This window comes from Podarcis pityusensis (assembly GCF_964106645.2).
Source record: "Podarcis pityusensis genome assembly, chromosome: 2".
Taxonomy (NCBI): domain Eukaryota; kingdom Metazoa; phylum Chordata; class Lepidosauria; order Squamata; family Lacertidae; genus Podarcis; species Podarcis pityusensis.
Window position 1 is genome coordinate 70,016,879 of NC_138029.1, and position 17,619 is coordinate 70,034,497.

General features: G+C 47.9%; 2 protein-coding genes across 2 annotated transcripts in view; both read right to left on the minus strand.

Annotated features, from left to right (window-relative positions):
- Positions 1-205: 205 nt before the first annotated feature.
- On the minus strand, positions 206-6,005 carry MXD3 (MAX dimerization protein 3). Its single transcript, XM_080989188.1, has 6 exons — positions 5,667-6,005; positions 5,362-5,461; positions 3,848-3,877; positions 2,131-2,245; positions 1,479-1,647; positions 206-1,023 (listed from the first exon to the last, which is right to left on the minus strand). Exons 1-6 carry the CDS (start codon positions 5,734-5,736, stop codon positions 905-907), a joined length of 603 nt encoding a protein of 200 aa, XP_080845314.1. The 5' UTR covers positions 5,737-6,005; the 3' UTR covers positions 206-904.
- A 7,145-nt stretch (positions 6,006-13,150) lies between these two features.
- ZFYVE28 (zinc finger FYVE-type containing 28) overlaps positions 13,151-17,619 on the minus strand; it is a 28,859-nt gene continuing 24,390 nt past the window's right edge. Inside the window, exons 10-13 of the mRNA XM_080988737.1 lie at positions 17,381-17,494; positions 15,201-15,287; positions 14,608-14,720; positions 13,151-14,070 (exon numbers count right to left, since the gene is read on the minus strand). Coding sequence (XP_080844863.1) covers positions 13,945-14,070; positions 14,608-14,720; positions 15,201-15,287; positions 17,381-17,494 — 440 coding nt within the window. The 3' untranslated portion in view covers positions 13,151-13,944. The remainder of the gene's footprint in view (positions 14,071-14,607; positions 14,721-15,200; positions 15,288-17,380; positions 17,495-17,619) is intronic.

Here is a 17,619-nt window from a genome sequence, read left to right on the forward strand (position 1 = left end):
GTGCCAGGGCCTGTTCCTCAGGTGGGCACCAATTTTCAAAGCTGTGACTAAGCCAATAGAAGTCTTCCTGTTTACTTTACCTTCTATGCAACTTGGAGGTCTCTGTACATTAAGATGTGGGTGTGAGTGGCTGCTGGTTAGCAAGTATGCTATAAACAGCCTCACCCATGTTTTGCATTCTTAGGAGAAAACCAGATGAATAGGATGCAAGAAATTAAAAACCTTTACTAGAATACTGCTGAGTACATAAGCGGATGGGTCACAAAACGGAAGCAATGTTTGTTTCGGGGAAAATCAGATACTTCAATTGGGTGGAATGTGCCATGGAATGAGAGCCCACTAGCCATTGTCCTAGCTGTTCCCAGCTCCCCTTGATGCAACCCATTCCATGTTGAGGAATTGGAGATAAGAGCAACCCGGTTTTGCTAGCTTGTTCATCCTGCATTCCTGGAACTAAGTGCATCTCTGCTATAAAGTTGGAATGATTCAGTATGTCATGGTCTACTGTTGCCCTTGTTGAGACTTGCTTCCAGTCCTTAACAGGCCAAGCCTACCTCCACTTTCTGACTAGATGAGACACACAAGCTTTCACAGCGGGTGGGGCACAGAAAACCATATAGCTATCCCACGCACAGCGTAATCTATCTGGTACACATTAAGTGCTGTGGGGATCTCACCCTTCTTTCAGCCCTGCCCCATAATTGAGTAATCCAAGTCTTTTATCCAAGTCTCTAGAAAATGTTCCGGCTTGGTCTAGCAGAAAGGTAGAGGTACAACGTGGGTAGCACTGTCCTTTGCACCATGCAGAGTTTTGTTCAGAGCCAAATTCCATTCATGAAATCCTGGCTTTGCTGCTGGAAATCCATCTGGGTGAGAGCTGCCCTTATAACTAGGCTTCTGTCCATCATAACCAAAAGTTGCTGGCACTGGAATAACTGTGTTCCTGCCCAGTGCTGAAGGCAGCCACAACATCCTCTTCAACGCTGCTGAACGCCAGACCTTCCACGTCCACCTCTGCATCTTCTGTAGCAGAAAAAAAAATACATCAGAGTTCTTTACCCATACAGGATCTAGTATCTTTTACAGACACTCCAGAAGGTCACTAGAGGCAAGGGAGCTGGGACACCTCCAGATGCTGCTGAACGGCAACACCTGCCATTCTTGGTTATGCTTGCAGAGGGCTGATAGGAGTTGTAGTCTGGCAACATTTGGAGCTGTCACAAATTCCCCACCCCTGCCTTCCACAACCTGGTACTCTCCATGTTTTGGACTATAGCTCCCATCAACCTGAGCCAGCACAGTTGTGCTGGCTGAGACTGATGGGACTTATAGTCCAAAACGTCTGGAAGGCACCAGGTTGAGGAAGGCTGTAGTAGGAAATGTCCAGTGTACCCTGCTCTTACACTTATGCCTTCAATAGAACGCATCCAGCTATGGGGACCGCAGCACAGGCCATCCAATTGTACGGCAACACCCACCTGAATCGGAGCGTTCGGAGGAGAACCGAGAAGAGTCCAGGCTATTGGTTCGCAGCCTCTCCATGCTGGAATGAGCCAGCAACTCTTCCAGCCGCTGGTGCAGGTTCTGCTGCTCACAGCGTAGCCTCTCCTTCAGTTGCTGTGCTCTCTGCTCCTGCTCTTCCAGCTTCTGGAAGGGGAAAAGGAGTCAAGGACAATATCCAATAACTATAGCAAATGCTTCGGCTGCTTCCGGGTTTACCAGCTTTTGTGAGTTTTTGGGAAGCAACATTGCACAGCTGTCCAGGAGGACTTTGATGTCTGGCTTATAAATTCCCTGGAAACATTTGGGTGGCCACAGCTGCTGGCAAGATGGGAGGTCACAGGGGTATGATCCAGCAGGGCCAAATGAAGCACCCAAGGTGAATTAGTTCATATGCTGTAAAATAAAAAGGTATACCCCTTAGCAACAGAACACACTGCTAAAATAAGAGGTTTAGTCACACGCATGTGATTTTTCACCCCTCTGGAGGTTGGAAGCTGTTCGATCCATTTCTAGCCCTACTCAGTAAATCTGTTGGATCCTTCTGTCTCGTGTGTTCCAAGTTTAAAGTACAAGGCTGGCAAGGCAACCTTGAAAGACAGCCAGTAAGCAGGGAAGTGTGTCGCTTACCTTAATATGCAGCCTGGCTCTGTGCAAAAGACTAAGGGTTGTATAACGAGAGCACTCCGTGTTCATGGGGACCTGTTGCTTTAGTTGATCCAAACAATGACGCAGCTGAGCCCTCCTGCCAGCGAAAAAGAGATCACAATGTGGGTTCGATGCATGAGATGGCACGGGAGCTCACCTCGTCTCTGGGTAAGGCCTTGAGGCAACTTCCAGGCCCTTACAAAATTGGAAAATGTGTGCCTAAGTCTCCTCTAGCTAGAGAGCTATAGTCATCCATGTAGGCCAGGTCTCAGACTTCATTGTAATTAATTAACTTTATGTACAGAGGGGGAAACGGAACCAGATCTCGTCATCTGCCTGCAACTCTTACAAGCCTGTCTTCCTGAATCCAAGCAAGCTGATATGGGTAGATAGATAAAGGTAGCAGAAGTATACAAATTGGGATGGTTATAATAAGCAGCTTGAGCAGAATTACAGACACCCAGATCCAACCAACATGGCTTTCTTCCCATCTCTCATTGTATAGAAATCCTGGTAGAGTGATCTATGGCTACTGCATACAGGATCGTAACAGTTGGAAAGCCGTACCATAAGAGCACAGAACTAAAAACTGGCCCAAACGAGTTGTATCAGAAGATCCATAACACGGTCTTTGTCTAGTTATCAGAGGTGTGTGTGTGTGTGTATAAGATTGAAGTGATTTGTGTGTGGAGGCGGTTAACTCCTTCAGACGTCTTTTAACTTCTTTAAAAAAACACAGGAGTTCCAATCATGGCTTTCCTGACATCTATTTAATGTAGGTATTGAGTTTTATGGTCTAAGTTGAACATCTTGTGATCCTCTACCCCAATGGAAACCACATGTGAGCATTTTAAATTAAACCAGGAACTCAAAAAAGGCATTTTGGCAAGATATGATATACAGGGATTGACAATTATGCAAAGTTAATCAGGAATGACAAATTTATCACATGGCACCTTCATTGCAGGAGGTGCCAGGATCTCAATGCTGGAGAGTCAAGACCAGGGGTCAGCAAACTTTTTCAGCAGGGGGCCAATCCAATGTCCCTCAAACCTTGTTGGGGGCCGGACTTTTTTTTTTAAAAAAAAATGAACGAATTCCTATGCCCCACAAATAACCTAGAGATGCATTTTAAATAAAAGCACACATTCTACTCTTGTAAAAACACACCGATTCCCGGACTCTCTGTGGACCAGATTTAGAAGGCAATTGGGCTGGATCCAGCCCCCGGGCCTTAGTTTGCCTACCCATGAACATGACACTTTATTTACTTAGCTGTGGTAAGTACATGTTAACTTTATCACCATTTGATTGGAAAGTATGTATAGTCCTCCAAATATTTCACATACTTTTTCCCTTACATCTTCCTCCATGGACATTCTCCTATGTGCATCTCCATTTAAAAATAAAATCCTATTGAAAACTAGTGGTCAACAGCGTGCTAACTCCTTATACAAAAATTCGGTGCACATCTCCTAAGTTTGGCAAGGTAGAAGTGGCCTGGGGCAGCCTTCTTACTCAGCTGTAAAATGCTTTTGCTACTTCATGAATTCCATCTCTCTACTTAGACAGGAAGTGCTCTTATAAAGAGGAGCTGGTATGTTCAGTGCTGTCAACTCCCACTTCCTACTGAACATGATAAATGAGAAATTACCCCTCTTCTCCCTGCAACCCCAGCCCTTCCTATATGAAAATTTACCTGTGCTTCTCCAGCTCATTGTGCACAGTTCTGAAAAGAAAGAAGAATAGGAAATAAGATTAATGGATCACATTTAGATTTATAGAAAAATGATAATTGGTTTTGTTCACATTGTCCACCGAGACAGAAAGTTCTCATTCAATCCCTGTAAAATCCTACCTTCCCAAAGCTCAATGTCTACTATCCACATAGTGAATATGCAGGACAGGAGAGGAAGAAGATCCATTTCATTCTGTAAGGAAGTTTATGAAGAAGCCCAGTAACTGGTACTGGACTGGACCAGTCAAGGTCCTGTTTGCTACATCATCAGAAATCCACACAGCCAAGGGCCCAGGAAACATGTAATAAATAGCACAAATCCCTAAGTCTGGGGTGGCAGGAACAAGCTTGAGGTAATGTAAAACTAAATGCCTATTTGAGAAGAGTCAGATTTCACAGAGAAAATGACAAGTGCAACAGCACACTGCAAGAGGTGGGTGTAACTATTTCTGCAGTAAGAAAGCCGAGGGGTGGTACAAAACTCAGGGATGGAGAATACGGTTTGCATGTAGAAGGTTCCAGTTTCAATCCTTAACATCTCCAGGTAGGGCTACAAAAGACCACTGCCAGCCAGTATAGACCAGGCAAGCAATGTTGTGCTCTCAAAATGTTGTTGGATGGCAACATAGCTGCATGGCTAATTTGCAAGGATGATGGGAGATGCAGTCCGACATCACATTGGCTACGCCTGGCATATAGACAGCAATAGAGCTAGGTGGACCAATGCTCTGACTCAGGATAAGGCCGTTTCCTATGTTCTCACGCTTGTGGTTGTGTGACAGTGGCACAACTGGTTTCAAAGAACCAGATGTCAGGAATAGTCATAACTGCTAACCTCTATGCCAGGAATGCAGCTCCTCGGAGCTTGCACAATGTCACAGGAAATATGCAACCATCAATTAAAGCATTTTGTTTCCTGCAATTAGGACTTCTGTCTCCTATTGGATAGTAACGCAGTAGAGTATATGAACCTCGGGGTCCATGTATTGAAATGTGAGCCTTGCTCCAGTGGAAAATGCAAAAGCAAAACAAAATACCTAGTCCAATTCCCGAGCAAGGTAAAACCAATGAAGGAGGTTTTGATTTTCTTAAACCACAAAACCAAAAACTGATGTCCAGGAGAGAGAGAGAACTTCACTGGTGGCTATGGCTTGTATCCAACTAATTTAATTCAGAGTAGACCCACTGAAATTCATGGATCAGTATTAATCAAACCCAGTAACTTCAGACCTACTGTCCATACAACTAATGCTGCATTTAAACCGGGTTGCCTCATGTCATATACAAGCATTTGGTTTCTGGTGGAGACCCCATCACTTTGAAGAAGCGTTTTGCCAGCCTCGCTGAGATTTCACACCCCCATCTTCTTTATTTATTTCGCTATATAGACTTCTGTTTTCAGTTAGTCCATCACCAGATGTTCCACTGCAGTACCAGTTCCAATGGCAATAGTAGAACAAAACCCGGGGTCTTACCTGAGGTTTTGCAGGGCATTCCGAGGCTTGGACCTCTTCCGGGGCTGCAACGAGTCTTTCCCGGAGTAAGGGGACAGCGAAGCGTAGCCATGTTCGGCTTCTGCGAGACAAAATCCGAGGCTCGGAACGATTTCGCCTCCGCACCATTTAATAACCCCCAGCACACTTCTTTTCTAAGGAAACAACCCACCCCATTCTAAGGAAACAACACCACCCCATTCCTCCGCCCCCCTCACACGGAGGACAGCCCTCATACCCCGCATAGCCAAATCACCGCCCCCGACCCTGAGATAGGCAGGTGGTACCTCTCTCCCTGCGCTCCAGGTACTCCGCCGCTTGCAGCAGCACCTGAATGTTGCTGGCCATGAGCTCCATGACAACAGACTCGGACCGAGCGAAGACTTAGTTACACCGTAACCGACCCACTGCCTTCGGCTCCGGCTCCGCCCCTTCGAACGCTCCGAGGTTCTAACCCCGCCTTTTCGAACCCTGGCAGCAGCCGCGGCAGGCCTCGGAACCGGCTCCAGTTTTGGCGCGGGCCGAAAGCTTCGCTCCAGGAGCCGAGAGCTGCTTTTTGAACTGCCCGGAACTCCCAACACCCGTGACCCTCTGAAGCTCCGCGAGCCCACCCAGCTGACTTGTTTTGAATCTCACCCTGCGGCGGACGTGGCCTGGGAAACTAGCGCTCTCATTGGCTGAAAGGCTCGACCAGGCGTGGCTACGTCACTGCAGTTTCAAAACAAATTCGGGCGGGAAAAGGACGGGGCTTCAAATTTGAATTGGAGGCGGGGCCATCGCTCTCCAGCGGGAGTACAGTATATTGACGTGAGGGATTTTTTAAAATAAGGTTTCTAGGAGGAGGTCAGGCTTCTAACACCTCAGAATTCAGAGTAGTTCCTTCGTTCGTAGGTACTGTCGACAATTTGGACTAGAACCCCTCGCTTCATGTGTCGCTCAGTAGTAGTGCTTTGCATGCAGAAGGTCTCAGGTGCAATCTCCAGGTAGGGCTAGCAAAGACTCCTTGTGTGACCCGTTGCAGAGAGTAGCTCATAGCTGTCAACTTTCAGATTTGAAAATAAGGGATCAGCAGCCTCGCCAGTCCCAGAGACCGTCTACTGGATATCTAACAATCCGGGATAGCAGCGAGAAACGGTGCTGAAATAAGGGAATTTCCCTCAAAAAAAAGGGAAGGTTGACAGCTATGGAGTAGCTGCCAGTCAGTGGGCAATACTGAGGCAGATGGCCCATCCAGTGCCCTACCTTGGGGCAGCTTCCTATATGTATGCATGGGAAAGGTGCAAGAGAATTTAAGGCCTCCTCTTGTCACCACAACTCATGTGGTTGGGGAGGGTAAGAAGAGTGCCCTGTGAAAGAAGTAACCTGGGCTCACTATTATAGTGCAACAAGATAATTTCTCATAGGGAAAATAAAGTTAACCTGTCACATACTGCTGTTATTTAATACAATAGTTTACATGAACATGCATAATTTAAAGAGTGTGTGTGTGTGTGTGTGTGTGTGTTTAACATGCATACCCTGACTGATTTCCAGTCACATAAGGTACTAATATTTTCCTTATAGAGTTGGGCATGTGAATGTATACTCTTCACCACATCCACACAGTTATAATTTTAACAAACACTGTGGGGAAGCGCCTCAAACATAAACAGACGTCTACTGTGTCTCATCCGCAGTTTATATGAAAACACTCGGGTCTGGGTTAGGTGTGACCGACAGGGCCATTTATCCAAGGAAATCCAAACCTACCATGGTGTTAAACAAGGCTGCGTCCTTGCGCCTACTTTATTCAACTTCTATATTAACTCCTTAGTAGGAAACATGGAGAAAGAAAATGCCCACCCCCCTATATTGGCTACTACACCCCTCCCGGTTCTCTTATATGCAGATGACGCAGTTCTAATTTCCTTCTCCTGTGTAGGCCTAAGAAAACTTCTAAGATCTCTCAGTTTATTGTAATGCCGAACAATTAACTATAGCAAATCCAAAGTTATGGTGTTCTCTAAAAAAAGAATGAGACACAAATGGAGAATTGACAATCGACATATTGAACAGGTATCATCTTTTAAATACCTGGGTATAACCTTCCAGGAAAAGGGCTCGTGACATTATCAGGTTAATAATACTATTGCAAATGCCCAAAGATCTACCAACGCTATTTTATAATAATAATAATAATAATAATAATAATAATAATAATAATAATTTATTATTTGTACCCCGCCCATCTGGCTGGGTTTCCCCAGCCACTCTGGGCGGCTTCCATAGAAACCAAAAATACAGTAAAATATCACAGATTAAAAACTTCCCTGAACAGGGCTGCCTTAAGATGTCTTCTAAATGTCAGGTAGTTATTTATCGCTTTGACATCTGATGGGAGGGCGTTCCACAGGGCGGGCGCCACTACCGAGAAGGCCCTCTGCCTGGTTCCCTGTAGCTTTGCTTCTCGCAATGAGGGAACCGCCAGAAGGCCCTCGGCGCTGGACCTCAGCATCCGGGCAGAACGATGGTGGAGACGCTCCTTCAGGTATACTGGGCCGAGGCCGTTTAGGGCTTTAAAGGTCAACACCAGCACTTTGAATTGTGCTCAGAAACGTACTGGGAGCCAATGTAGGTCTTTCAAGACCGGTGTTATGTGGTCTCGGCGGCCGCCCCCAGTCACCAGTCTAGCTGCCGCATTCTGGATTAGTTGTAGTTTCCGAGTCACCTTCAAAGGTAGCCCCATGTAGAGCGCATTGCAGTAGTCCAAGCGGGAGATAACTAGAGCATGCACCACTCTGGCGAGACAGTCCGCGGGCAGGTAGGGTCTCAGCCTGCGTACCAGGTGGAGTTGGTAGACAGCTGCCCTGGATACAGAATTGACCTGCGCCTCCATGGACAGCTGTGAGTCCAAAATGACTCCCAGGCTGCGCACCTGGTCCTTCAGGGGCACAGTTACCCTATTCAGGACCAGGGAGTCCTCCACACCAGCCCGCCCCGTCCCCCAAAAACAATACTTCTGTCTTGTCAGGATTCAACTTCAATGCATTAGCCACCATCCATCCTCCAACCGCCTCCAGGCACTCACACAGGACCTTCAGAGAGCCAGCGTGGTGTAGTGGTTAAGAGCGGTAGTCTTGTAATCTGGGGAACCGGGTTCGTGTCTCCGCTCCTCCACATGCAGCTGCTGGGTGACCTTGGGCCAGTCACACTTCTTTGAAGTCTCTCAGTCCCACTCACCTCACAGAGTGTTTGTTGTGGGGGAGGAAGGGAAAGGAGAATGTTAGCCGCTTTGAGACTCCTTAAAGGGAGTGAAAGGTAGGATATCAAATCCAAACTCCTCCTCTTCTTCTTCACCGCCTTCACTGGTTCTGATTTGAAAGAGAGGTAGAGCTGGGTATCATCTGCATATTGATGGACACCCAGTCCAAACCCCCTGATGATCTCTCCCAGCGGCTTCATATAGATGTTAAAAAGCATGGGGGAGAGGACGGAACCCTGAGGCACCCCACAAGTGAGGGCCCAGGGGTCTGAACACTCATCCCCCCCCCCACTTTCTGAACATGGCCCAGGAGGAAGGAGCGAAACCACTGTATAACAGTGCCCCCAGCTCCCAGCCCCTCTAGACGGTCCAGAAGGATGTTATGGTCGATTGTATCAAAGGCCGCTGAGAGATCCAGCAGAACCAGGAAACAACTCTCACCTTTGTCCCTAGCTCGCCGGAGATCATCAACCAGCGCGACCAAGGCAGTTTCAGTCTCATGGTGAGGCCTGAACCCCGATTGGAAGGGATCCAAATGGTCCGCATCCTCCAGGCATGCCTGGAGTTGTTCAGCAACCACGCGCTCAATCACCTTGCCCAAAAATGGAAGATTTGAGACTGGGCGATAGTTGGCCATACTGGCCGGGTCTAAAGATGGTTTTTTAAGAAGCGGTTTAATGACCGCCTCTTTCAGCGGATCTGGGAATGTTCCCTCACAGAGGGAAGCATTCACCACCCCACAGAGCCCATCGCCCAGCCCTTCCCGGCTTACTTTTATTAGCCAGGATGGGCAAGGATCAAGGAGACAGGTGGTTGGTTTCACGCGTCCAAGCAGCCTGTCCACATCCTCGGGGGTAACGGATTGAAATTGATTCCATGCAACTTGACCAGACAGAGCTCTAGCACTCTCCCGCCCCAGCCCTGCTCCCACGGTGGTGTCTAGCTCCTTCCGGATATGAGTGATTTTATCTGCAAAAAACTTTGCAAAATCGTTGCAGGAGATCTTGGGGTCTTTACAAGGCCCCGGTGGTAAAGGTGGTTCTGTTAAATGGATGTCAGGGGTTCAGGGACAGAGGCACAGGGTAGGCAGGAGATGGAGAGCGATGGGGATGAATCCCAGGACAGCGAGGAAGAGGATGACAATGACTCTAGAGATTCCATGAGTCTTTCCAGCGAATCAGAGGATTCCCAGAAGGGGGCGCCGGTGGTCAAGGCCAGGGGAGCCCCAGGGGGGACTTGTCAGGAGCAGGGGGCCAGCGGGGGATCCCAAAGTGGCAGCTGGGCGTCAGGACCAGCCTCCCCGCCAGAGTGCAGCGAAGGGGGTGGAGGTTCCAGTGTATCAGGGGAGGCGGCTCCGGCAGTAGAGAAAGGAGGGAGGTCGGAGCAAGCCACCCTCCCGGAAGGGGAGGGGAGTAGTGAAGGGAGTAGCGTAGCTGTCAAAAGGAAAGTTAGAGGTTGGGGGCGCGCGCCAAGTTCAAATGTAGAGGCGCGCGGAAGTACAGGGAGCCCGGAGGAGGGGCCAGGTCCCAAAGCCCGCAGGAGGGGGCAAGAGCAGTCTGATTCCGCGTCGGAGGAATCCAGGAGGGGCGAAACCCCAGCGGGCAGAAAGACCCTGCGGAAAAGGAAAGAGAGAAAGAGGTGGAGCAGCGCAAGCCTCTTAAACTGGTGCAGGGCAGGAACAGATTCAGAAGGGACTTCAGCGGTCTAAGCCTAGCAGACGTAGGGCTGCGCGCCTCGGATCTGAAGCGAACAATGAACTGCAATAAACACTTTTGTATATAAGAAAAGAAAGGCGTTGGTCTTTTGTGAGCTGAGACTTGAGGCAGCCCTGACAATTGCGAACCACCTGAAAGAGTCTCCTGCTACTATTTTCTGCAGATGCAACAGAGGCGGTGAAGAAAGTCTTCTTCGCCGTCACTATCGCCACTTGGTAGGCTCGACGTTGAGCTCTAACCTGTGTCCGGTCAGATTCGGAGTGAGTTTTCTGCCACCGACGCTCTAGCCGTCTCAGTGATTGTTTCATCGCCCTCAGCTCCGAAGAAAACCACGGGGCTGTCCGGGCTCCATGCAATCGGAGAGGGCGCTTCGGAGCCAGACAGTCGATAGCCCTGGTTAACTCCGCATTCCAGCGGGCCACCAGGGAATCAGCTGAAAGGCCATCAACATGGGCTAAAGCATTCCCTACCACTCTCTGGAAACCATTTGGATCCATTAAGTGGCGGGGGCGGACCATCCGAATTGGTCCCACCTCCCTGCAGAGGGGAAGGGTTGCGGAGAAGTCCAGTTGCACCAGGAAGTGATCTGACCATGGCACTTCTTTTGTTTCACTTTTACTTAGTGTCAGATCACCCACGTCACTAGAGGTGAACACCAGGTCTAAGGCATGTCCATGACTATGAGTTGGGCCAAACTTATTCAGGGACAGCCCCATGGAGGCCATGCTTTCCATGAAGTCCCGAGCAGCCCCTTGTAAGGTCGTGTCGGCATGGATGTTAAAATCCCCTAGGACAACCAAACTAGGTGTCTCCAGCAGAAAATCCGCCACGACCTGAAGCAGCTCGGACAGGGAATCCTTGGTGCAGCAGGGAGGTCGGTACACCAAAAGGAATCCTGTACTGCCCCTATTGCCCAACTTCCAGAACATGCACTCAGAGAACTGGATCTTCCCAGTAGGACGCCTGGTGCAAGCTAGTGACTTCCTAAAAATCACTGCAACCCCCCCTCCCCGCCCACATGACCTGGGTTGCTGTGCGTAAGAGAAACCTGGTGGGCAAGCAGCGGCAAGGACAGGCCCATCTGCTTCCTCCAACCAGGTCTCTGTCACACATGCCAGGTCAAATCCTCCATCCACAATCAGGTCGTGGATGGCAGTGGTTTTATTCATCATTGACCTGGCATTGCACAGCAACACTTTCAGGTCATGTGGGTTTCCCCTGTTGATTCCAGTATCCATCCGGTCAAGGCCAGACCCGGAGGCAGGGATAGTCTTCAAACAACGACTAAACCTGCCTCCTCGGTAATGACATAATCTGGTCTTAGCGTAACTCCGCCTCCTGCCCATGATCACCGAGATCGGATGTCCTCGCAGCAGGAGTCCCTTTACAGCTGGGAGAGAGGGCCTGGGCCACGCCCCCTGGGCCAGTTAGAAAAGGCCCTGGAAGGGAGCAGGCCCTGCAGTCCTCACCCAGCCGATGGTTTTTCTATGGAAAAGGGGGCCAATATATTCCAGCAGCCTCCCAGGTCTTTGCTGCAAAAATATTAACACAACTGACATGGTGGGGTTGATTCATGGGTAGCTGCAGGGAAACACGGAAGTAATGGAAAAGCAGAAATGGAAACACAATTATATCCTCTGCTATTTTGCAGAGTAAAACAGGAGGCCTGTAATCCTATTGGTGCCGGCCGCAAGTAAGCCCTGCCAAGTTCAAAAGGGCTTATTCCTAGGCAGATGTGTACAGAACTGTAGGCCTACCATATACCTTAAGTTATGCCAAGGCCTAATCCCCTGCTGCCCTCACCCTCACTGATGGAGGCTGTTGTCAGCCCTGTTCCTACACTAGCTCCTAAAGCAAATGTGAGATGAAGGTGACAATTGTATTATAATGAAAATTCATAATAAATCTTACAAGTGGAGCTGGCTATGCTTTTAGAATAGTCACCACTCCAAATGCAGCTGGGTAGATGGTCATATGAAGGATAGAGGGAAGCACTGGCATCTTAAGTTTATCCTGACAACCAAGATGGTGAGAGTGAAGGGGGTCAGTGTCTCTTTAAAGGTAAACTAGGAAAACTTGCTAAGTTCCTAAATGTACGAACCACCCTCCACCCACATATGTACATGGCTGCTTTTCAGACCTCCCTCCTCCCCCTGCCATTAATCAGAACTTTTAAATTCCTTCTTGCACTCATTCGGGGCCTATCATTGGTACCAGCTAAAAGCACTGCAGTGAGTTTCTGGGATGAAAATCAAGGTGTTTGGTAGAGGTGGAATTACAACCAAAGTGTTGGCAGCATTAATTGCTCAAGGTGAACACCCATGTGAAAGGTTGAATGAACAAATGAATCCCTGTACACACTGTCAATGTAACCTACCATTCCATTTACAGTGGTACCTCTGGATGCGAACGGAATCCGTTCCAAGCCCCATTTGCATCCTGAAGCGAATGCAACCTGCGTCTGCGCGTGCGCGGGTCGCTGCGTCTGCGCATGTGTGTGACATTATTTTGAGAGTCTGCACATGCGCGAGCAGCGAAACCTGGAAGTAACGCGTTCCGTTACTTCCGGAGCATAACCTGAAAATGCTCAACCTGAAGCATATTTAACCCAATGTATGACTGTATATCAAAAAGGTTATCTGATGCTGGAAGGCAGGTGATGTAGCTCATCAAACCTGCACAGAGAGGAGTGTGAGCTGAAGGAGGGGAAAAAACCACACACACACACAGCAGGAAGGTTTAGAGTTTGTACTTGCATTTTCCTGGGGGAAGAAGTGTAGCAGCAGATTCTGCCTCTCAATATCCAACAGCTAAATTCAGCAAAAGTGTTTATTTTTTAGCCCAGAGAAGACAAATTGGCAACAGTAACAGATAGCATTTATTCAAGTATTCAGGAGAAGAACCAGCTCTGCCTGGTTTCAAAAAGGAGCTATAAATCTCCTGGAGAAGCTTCAAAAGCGTCGTCCACACAACAGTGTGGCAGGAGAGTTTTACAAGAAAATACATTGCATATGAAGATTGTTGAAGCCCTTAGCTGTATCAGAAGCTGGTGGGCAAAATGTCATGGCTATCCTCCACAAGGTTGCTGCTGGACTAGAGATCCTGCCTTTCAGTTCCAGTGAAAGGCTCCATAAAGCCCTTATTGCACATACACCCAAATCTAGTAATGCAACCTCAGAGATTTGTCAAAAATAAATCCACAGGACTGATGACTATCATGGGGCTCTCCCAAAAGCCGGGCAACCAGCACCAGGCAATCCCTCCATAGGCCACAATTTACTCTAAGGAAAGAGTAATGGGGGGAAAGATGCTTTTACTGTCATTTACAAGAGCTTGCCGAAACATCTTCTACAGCAAGCTCTAGCTCCAGCCCAAGGAATCCCACTGGGAGTTATTTATATTAAACAGCAAAGATTCAATCCCCAGCTATTAAAGCCTGGCGTTCCCATCTCTTGCCCTGACCACCAAGGCCTTTGGAAAGTTCCCAGGAGCATCCTAATAAGACAAGTGTGGTTGTTCCCACAGTCCTTTGCTGACAGTACAGGCTGTTGCCACTTCCAAAGTCTTTGGTGTTTCCACAGGCACAGAAGGTGTTTGAGGCAGCTCCAATCAACTGGTATTTTTGCTAGTGGAAGGCAAGTGGGTGGTGTAGCAGTGTGTACAAATGCGGACTGGCTTCAGCTGCTTGAAGTGGGGCAGAGGTGCCAAGTGTGACGAGCAGCGAGAGCAGAAGATCTGGGGAGGAAATAAGATTGTGCATCAAATAGAGCCGAGGGCCATGTGGTACTGCAAGCCCCACTTCACATGAAAGAGATGCGGTTGCCCTAATCCTTTGGCCAAGAAACAATAAAAAACATGACTGACCCGGTAGAGGTCCCAACAGGGACTTAGATTGCAAGCTAGTTCAATTATTGCAACCTCTCCCCATCCCTCCCATCTGGAGAGGCCATCCTTTCAGGCACAACCTTTACTCACAATATTTTTTTAAAGGCATCTTTCCAGGGGAGCATGTAAGCCAGTCTTGCCCAACCAGGGACCCCCTATATGCTTTGAACTACAACTTCCCTCATTCCTGACCACTGGGCCATGCTGGCTGGGGCTTATGAGGTTGCAGCCCAAAAGATATGGACACCAAGCCCAAGCCCTGGCCCATGACAAGATACGCTATAGTTAAAGTGTTCACAGGCATGGTCTGCCTGATGCTTTTGCAGCTGCTGCTGCTTCCACTAGAATGAAAGTCCTAGGAGGTCCTTATTTAGCCCCATCGCCTACCTTGCCACAACTTCGGCAGTGGTGCCGTCTGCGAAGAAAGGTGAAAGGCACACGGCAAGCCATGCAGTGGCTGCAAGTGCTGTCTGGCACCCAGTCTGGTGGTGCTAAGGCATCTGGAAAAGAACAGAAGGGCAGTTGGGGACATGGCCACATGTCTTCTAAAGTCCGTCAGAGCCATAAAACTTCCCCCAGCTAAAATGTGTTAAGAGAACTCCGATTACAGAGAGATACATGTTTATTCAGTGACAAAGCAGAAAGTAGTTCACGAGGAGTCACAAGTCATCTGCCCAGGCACAAAGCCTCAGGAAAAGCCATGGGGCTCTAGAGTGGGACACAGTTTGGACAACACAGCCCCTAAAATGTAAGGCAAGAGGGGGACTGTGCAGGATCTTTTGCTTACTGCAAACCAAAGAGCAAAATTCCTTTTGTCAGCAAGGCCAGCCCAGGGTCCCTGCCTGTGCATAGGAGATCCTTGAACATGGGATCAACCTTTCTTGAAGGCTTGGTAGAGTGAGAGAGAGAAGCTCAGACCAAATTCCCCGGGACAATAGAGATGCTCAGGAAGAGGCCTGTTTCACATTTTGGGCTCTCACCTTCTCTCCCAGTGCCTCCCCGGCTTCTGGAGCAGAGAGCACAGTCTGCCAGGTGAGAAGCTGTTGGTAGTACATGGACCTCCACCTCTGAAAAGGAAAAAAGAAAAGCTATAAGCATGCAAGTTGCTACTGCTCAAGGGAAAAGGCATCTATGCCAGGGCAAAGATACAACTGGCATATACACCTCAGCTGTATGTTCCCATAAATGTTCCATTCATTATCCTTAAAAAAGGGGTCCAACTACATGTTACGAGGGAGACACATAATCAGACATACCCAACTTTGTTTTAAAGTGGGGAGGGAGAAAGAGGGATGATGATGCCTAAGCACCAGCCACAATGTGGTGCTTGGAGTGTGTGTTTTCTATGCTTATAAGAAGAACTAAAAAGTACTCCATGTTCTTCACCTCAATATGCATCCCCATGCTCACTGGTCTAATGCACAACTGAAAGAGGAAGGGGCAGGAACCTGGATTGAGCAAAGTCACGCTGCAATTAGCAGCAATCCTTTGAGCAAAGAGAATGTTTTATTGGGCTTAGAGCAAGGGTGTCATTAACAAACTCAGTTCCAGGAACTATCACACAGTACCAACATGTAGCTAAAGGAGCCCTGCTCTCATTCTGAGGTCCATTAGCCAACTGAAGTAATTAGCACAAGATAAGATATTCTTTTCAGTTGTGGTGCCGAAAATGAAATTACTTCTCAACAGACATTCATTTGGTCGCCTCTTTGCCCACAAACCCTTAAGAGTGTTCTATTTAACTTATATGCAGAATTCATCATGCGAAAGGCTGGGCTGGATGAATCCCAAGCTGGAATTAAGATTGCCGGAAGAAATATCAACAACCTCAGATATGCAGATGATACAACCTTGATGGCAGAAAGTGAAGAGGAATTAAAGAACCTTTTAATGAGGGTGAAAGAGGAGAGCGCAAAATATGGTCTGAAGCTCAACATCAAAAAAACGAAGATCATGGCCACTGGGCCCATCACCTCCTGGCAAATAGAAGGGGAAGAAATGGAGGCAGTGAGAGATTTTACTTTCTTGGGCTCCATGATCACTGCAGATGGTGACAGCAGTCACGAAATTAAAAGACGCCTGCTCCTTGGGAGAAAGGCGATGGCAAACCTAGACAGCATCTTAAAAAGCAGAGACATCACCTTGCCAACAAAGGTCCGTATAGTTAAAGCCATGGTTTTCCCAGTAGTGATGTATGGAAGTGTGAGCTGGACCATAAAGAAGGCTGATCGCCGAAGAATTGATGCTTTTGAATTATGGTGCTGGAGGAGACTCTTGAGAGTCCCATGGACTGCAAGAAGATCAAACGCATCCATTCTTAAGGAAATCAGCCCTGAGTGCTCACTGGAAGGACAGATCGTGAAGCTGAGGCTCCAATACTTTGGCCACCTCATGAGAAGAGAAAAGACCCTGATGTTGGGAAAGATTGAGGGCACAAGGAGAAGGGGACGACAGAGGACGAGATGGTTGGACAGTGTTCTCGAAGCCACAAACATGAGTTTGACCAAACTGTGGGAGGCAGTGGAAGACAGGAGTGCCTGCTGTGCTCTGGTCCATGGGGTCACAAAGAGTTGGACCAACTACTAAACAACGACTAAACGACTAAACAACAAACGACTAAACAACAACAAATTGCTTATGGTAGGCTTTCCCCCCAGTGCGGCCTCTGATGAAGTTTTTTCTTTGTGGTTGCTGATATGGTTTCCACTACGCAGTTTTTGCTGCTGTTATTATTTTGCTTTTATTTTGTTTGTGAATTCTGTGATTTTTTTTGGTAAGCCACATCAAGTCTGATTTTAGCAGAGATAAGATATATATGTTGAGATAAATAAATAGAAAACAATGAAACAGCCCAGAGTCCTTGAAATTTAAGTAGGATTGATTTAAGTATTACAAACAGCCAGCCCCAATCTGGTGCCTGCTGGTCCAATAAGTTTTGGAATACAATTCCCATCTGTGACCATTAGTCATACTAATTTGGAAGACCTCAGGTTGGGGAAGGCTGCATGACAGTATAAATGACTCAGTATGTGTCACTAACATGACTGCCCAGCACTTTTAGTGGAGCAGCATTACATGTCCATGCCATGCCTAGCTTCTGCACATGCAAGCACTAAGGAAATGCTATGAAACCATGCAGGAGTCAAGGAGTGTCACTCACGGCCAGTGTCTGTCACCTCCTGTTCCTCTGCCCGGGATGTCACAATTTTAAATACAGTCTTCAGGATGGCACGCAGATCACTTGCAAAGTTGGTTTGGAGCTGGTCTGCCACTCCTACCCAAACACAACACAGCAATTTGAGTAATATCCATTGCACAATGACACAAGGGCAAGAGATAAACATGTAGATTTTAGCCAACTAACACAAAAGTCCTTCCATAGAGGGAAACAGTAGTCAA

Excerpts from the sequence above, each read along its gene's own strand:
- MXD3 (XM_080989188.1), bottom strand. The coding sequence starts at position 5,736 with ATGGAGCTCATGGCCAGCAACATTCAGGTGCTGCTGCAAGCGGCGGAG. Across the intron at positions 5,462-5,666 it reads CCTGGAGCGCAGGGAGAGAG|AAGCCGAACATGGCTACGCT; the intron begins GTACCACCTGCC and ends TTTGTCTCGCAG. Across the intron at positions 1,024-1,478 it reads CTCCGAACGCTCCGATTCAG|AAGATGCAGAGGTGGACGTG; the intron begins GTGGGTGTTGCC and ends TTTCTGCTACAG.